General features: G+C 47.7%; 1 protein-coding gene across 1 annotated transcript; it reads left to right on the top strand.

The window, feature by feature from the left end:
• Nucleotides 1–352: 352 nt before the first annotated feature.
• LOC310862024 (DIS3-like exonuclease 2) lies at nt 353–3,337 on the top strand (the record flags this gene model as incomplete). The annotated part of the gene is made up of 1 exon (XM_083769760.1): nt 353–3,337. One exon carries the CDS (start codon nt 353–355, stop codon nt 3,335–3,337), a length of 2,985 nt encoding a protein of 994 aa, XP_083625886.1.
• Nucleotides 3,338–4,826: the final 1,489 nt, after the last annotated feature.

Genomic DNA, 4,826 nt, shown 5'->3' with positions numbered 1-4,826 from the left:
ACCTCTTCGTTACACTCCTACACATATTACGCAAGGCAACAGTTTAGTGTTTTGTTTGTGTAGTGTGTGACGTCAGACCACACATCAGAAATGGGACGTCAGATCAAAAGCCCAGCCTATATAAGCAGTTATATATGCAGAGATACAGTGAGATGATGAGACAGGAGATAAAGATACAGGGTAATATATATAATCATAGAATATATAGATAATAGGGACAGACTTCAAACTGAAGAGAAAGAGAGCCAGCCAAGAGAGATTAAGAACGGAGTGTGCACACCATAACGGTGTGGATGTTTTCCCATCACTGCTGACAGAATATATTTCCCATCACTGCTGACAGAATATATTCATGGCTAGGAAATATAAGTGGGGTAACAACTCCACCACTGCTCAGAAGGATGACCAATATAATTCCACCACTCAGAAAGACCAATATGCCAGGCTCTTGAGCAAGCATCATGGCATCAAGTTCAAGACATACGTGGAGCAGTATGCACAAGGGTTGTCATTACAGGGGGAGGAACACAGACCGAGCACAGCACTCGAGACCGACAGACTCGACACACCTCAGCGGAGGGGCGACCAGGGTTTCATCGACTTCTCACGTTCAAATGATTTCTCCTCCAGGAACTGCAGCAAAGGAGGGGAGAACGGCTCCATTAATTATGACCGAAATGTCTCGCAGGACTGTGACAGGAAGCATCATGGCGTGTCTGGCAACAAGCAGCGACGTGGAGAGAGGAGATCCGCCATTACTGGTCGCCAATATGGAGACGTGGAGTATGTGGGGGAATCCCGCCCTCCCAGAGCAAGAGACTCCCAACCGCACCAGAGGCAGCAGCAGAGGAGGAACAAAGACCTCCACAGAGACTATACGAGGGATGGTGCCCCATGTCACCAAGGCAGCGCATCATGGCCCAAGAAGGTCAGCTGCAATGGTCAGGAACAAGATAAGAAAAGGCCAAAGAAGAAGAATGTGCCAAAGCATCACGAGGAGAACAGAAGGGACGGCATGATGAGAGCTGCAGTCAATGCCAACAACATGCAGCAGCAGCACGCAGCCCATGCCCCTTATTTCCACGCTGGCTATATTAATAATGGCACAGGGGGGCAATGGCCAAGGAAGCAAATCTTTGAATCTTACATGACCTCTGAGGAAGTAAACCAGGGCCTAAAGAGTGGTCAACTAATTCAAGGACCATTAAGAATCAACCCCCGGAGGTACCAGGAGGCTTTCATTCCATCGCCGGACGGCACACGTGATATATTCCTTGATGGGATCTTAGCTCGTAACCGAGCACTCAACGGTGACGTAGTAGTGGTGCAGGTTCTTCCACGGGAGAAGTGGAAGGTCGTGAGATCAGATAATGACGTTGAATTCGACACCCTTGACCCTTCTGTCCCACGACTCAATAGAGAAATACTCCAAAGGACCGCCAATGTGGTGTACATCGTCGAGCAGAAACACTCCAGAGCCGCTACGGGTTTCCTCAAATTCAACCACAACAACAATAACAAGTTCTTTACCATGTTCTGCCCTGTGGACCACCGGGTGCCACGGATAAATGTTCCCCTTGCCGACTGCCCCGCCGACTTCATCTCCCGCCCGAGTGACTACTCCAACACCTTGTTCATCTGTCGTATCACCGACTGGCCGGCTGACAGTTGGTTAGCTGAAGGCCGTCTTGCAAATACGTTGGGGCAGGCCGGGGATATCGAACCAGAGACAGAAGGCATCCTGACAGAGTATGATGTGGATTTCTCAGAGTTCTCGCAAGACGTGCAGGACTGCCTCCCCAATAATCTACCCTGGACCATCCCACCTGAGGAGTTTAGCAAGAGGAGAGATCTGAGGAATGAGTGTATATTCACCATTGACCCCGATACAGCTAGAGACCTGGATGATGCATTGTCTTGTAAACCACTCCCGGATGGTAATTTTGAGGTTGGAGTCCACATTGCTGACGTGAGTTACTTTGTGAAAGAGGGCAATGCTCTGGACTTGATGGCCAGCCAGAGAGCCACCAGTGTATACATGGTCCAAAAGGTGATCCCCATGTTGCCCAGGCTGCTGTGTGAGGAGCTGTGCAGTCTGAACCCGCTCACCGACAGACTTACATTCTCAGTCATCTGGACCATCACACCACAGGGGAAGATACTGAACGAGTGTTTTGACCGTTCCGTGATCCGCTCCTGCGTGAAGCTGAGCTACGACCACGCACAGTGCATGATCGAGGCACCAGACAAGCTGTTTTCCCCCGAGGAGCTGCCTCCCGTGGCCCCTGAGCACACCATCGAGGAGATCCAACATGCTGTGCTCAACTTGCACTCCATAGCCAAGAACCTCAGAGCTCAGCGCTTCCAAGAAGGAGCTCTCCGACTGGACCGGCTGAAGCTCTCGTTCACCCTGGACGAAGAAACCATGATGCCGCAGAGCTGCCATGTTTACCAGTACAGAGAGAGCAACGAGCTGGTGGAGGAGTTCATGTTACTGGCCAATATAGCCACAGCCCAACAGATCTACCGCTCCTTCCGAGAGCTGGCCCTGCTCAGATGCCACCCTCCACCCCAGGCCAAGATGGTGGCAGAGTTGCAGGAGTTCTGTGACCAAATGGGCCTCGACATCGACTTCTCCTCCGCCGGAGCTCTACACAGTAGCCTCCTTGCCATCTTCAGTGATGATGAGTATTCCAGCGCCAGGAAGGAGGTCCTCACCAACATGTGTTCCAGACCAATGCAAATGGCAGAGTACTTCTGCACTGGCGTTCAGCAGGAGGAGTCTCGTTTTAAGCACTACGCCCTCAACGTTCCATTCTACACTCACTTCACCTCGCCCATCCGCCGATACGCTGACGTCATTGTACACAGGCTGCTGGCTGCCTCCCTGGGGTGCGGCCCACCTGTAAAGCTGACCAGAGAGCGGATACATAAGCAGGCATCCCATTGCAACGACAAGAGGGCGGCCTCTAAGAGAGCCCAGGACCTCAGCACAGAGCTGTTCTTCGGTGTGTTAGTCAAGGAGTGTGGTCCTCTGGACTCCGAGGCCATGGTGATGGGAGTACTGGACCATTCCTTTGACATAATGGTTCTCCGCTATGGTGTTCAGAAACGCATCTACCTCAAGTCTCTGCCGGGCCTGGAGATGTTCCAGCATCACAAGGTAGGAAAGAAATCGGAGCTGACACTCGTCTGGGCGTCAGACGAGGACCCGCAGCAACCCTCTGTTTGTCAGGTCATTTCACTCTTTACCGTAGTTGAGGTGCAGCTCATAGCGGACCCTGTTACAATGAAATGCAGTGCTGTGCTTAAAAGGCCAGATGAGAACGCATCATAGAACATTCAAAGGTACATAATTAAAATGTATGACATTTGTCACTAACCCACTCTGGAACGGTTATGCAATAACAATACCCATTGTAGCCTATACCCATTATCAGAGTACAACTTGTACCCGTTAATATAATAGGGTCTCTAATACAGAACAGAGACAACAAGAGAGAGGAGAGACTGCGGGCAGATTAATTTGTACACTTTGAGTTCAAACAGATGGTTGCGTTTAAAAGGATTTTCAGCTGAATGCTGAGGTCCCGGGCTCTCTTAGATGCCGTCCTCTTGTCGTTGAAGTGGGATGCCTGCTTGCTTATGTATCTGCTCTCGGGTCAGGTTTACAGGAGGGAAGCAGGAGTGCCAGACAGCTGGGCCTACAATGAATCCTACACAAAAGCAGAAGCTGAATGCTATGCAGGAGATGCTCGTCTGGGAACTTGAGGCTAGACTTCAGAGCGGGGTCAGCCTCAACAGATGAGCAAGAGATTGATCAATTCCCAAAGTAACAACCATAAATAATGATCTTACACAGGTCTGATCTGTATATTCTAGAGTAGACCTATAGGTGATTCTCTTCCTCTTCTACACTCTAATCTTATTATTTTATTTTAACTTATTTTTATTTTTGTATGTCTTCAAATCATGTCCTCTATAATGTTTCTTTTACACTGTCTATCCTAATGCCCTGTGTCTTAATGTATCAATGCTTAATGTATATGTAAAACACTGAATTGCCTTGCCTTGTTTAAACATGCTATACAAATAAACATTCCCCTTCCCGCCTTGCCTTTGCCTTCTAGTGGTTCTGGAGGACGCTTCCTCTGCAGAGTAGAAGCACAGCCGGCATGAGGAGAACAAGGAACTGCTTGGAGAAAAGGGACTGCATGGATAAACGTTCCTCACTCTAGAGCAGAAGCTTGAAGGTGGTGTAAAAATAAATAAACATTTTTTTGTTTCTTTTCTCTATATTATTCTAATTAGTAATCAATAATCATACACAGAGTTTTGTATAGAGAGTTTTGTTCGGTATTAACAAGAGTCTGTCTCCCTGTCACTCAGTAAGCAGAAAATACATTTTCAGGTGAGGATATCCTGGATATCAATGTTATCCAAATCAGGAGAGCAAACTCACAAAGGTACTTTATCAACATCAATGTTATTGTGTTCCAATTCCAATGTTATTGTGTTCCAATTCATGTTTTTTGTTTAATCACTTGCAATTTCACTTGTTTGTCCTGTATATCCTGTATGAGTTCCCTCTCCTGTGTAGATCAAATTAAAATAGTGTCCAAACCTGAAATGTATTTAGAGACAGGGTGACCTTTTCTTGAATCAATTGATTCCTCAATTACAGTGCCTGGTGTGCTGTGTTTGCCTTGATCTGATGGTGTTGTGTTTTTTGTTTTGTTTTAGATTCTCCACAGGTTATCTGCATGTGTCTTCGTTTTGAAAGCGTCCTCAGTCCTTTCTGTAGATCATGCATTACGAAATTGGAA

Source organism: Protomyctophum parallelum, assembly GCF_964188405.1.
Source record: "Protomyctophum parallelum genome assembly, chromosome: 7".
Lineage (NCBI taxonomy): Eukaryota > Metazoa > Chordata > Actinopteri > Myctophiformes > Myctophidae > Protomyctophum > Protomyctophum parallelum.
This window is presented reverse-complemented; position numbering and strand designations above follow the sequence as displayed.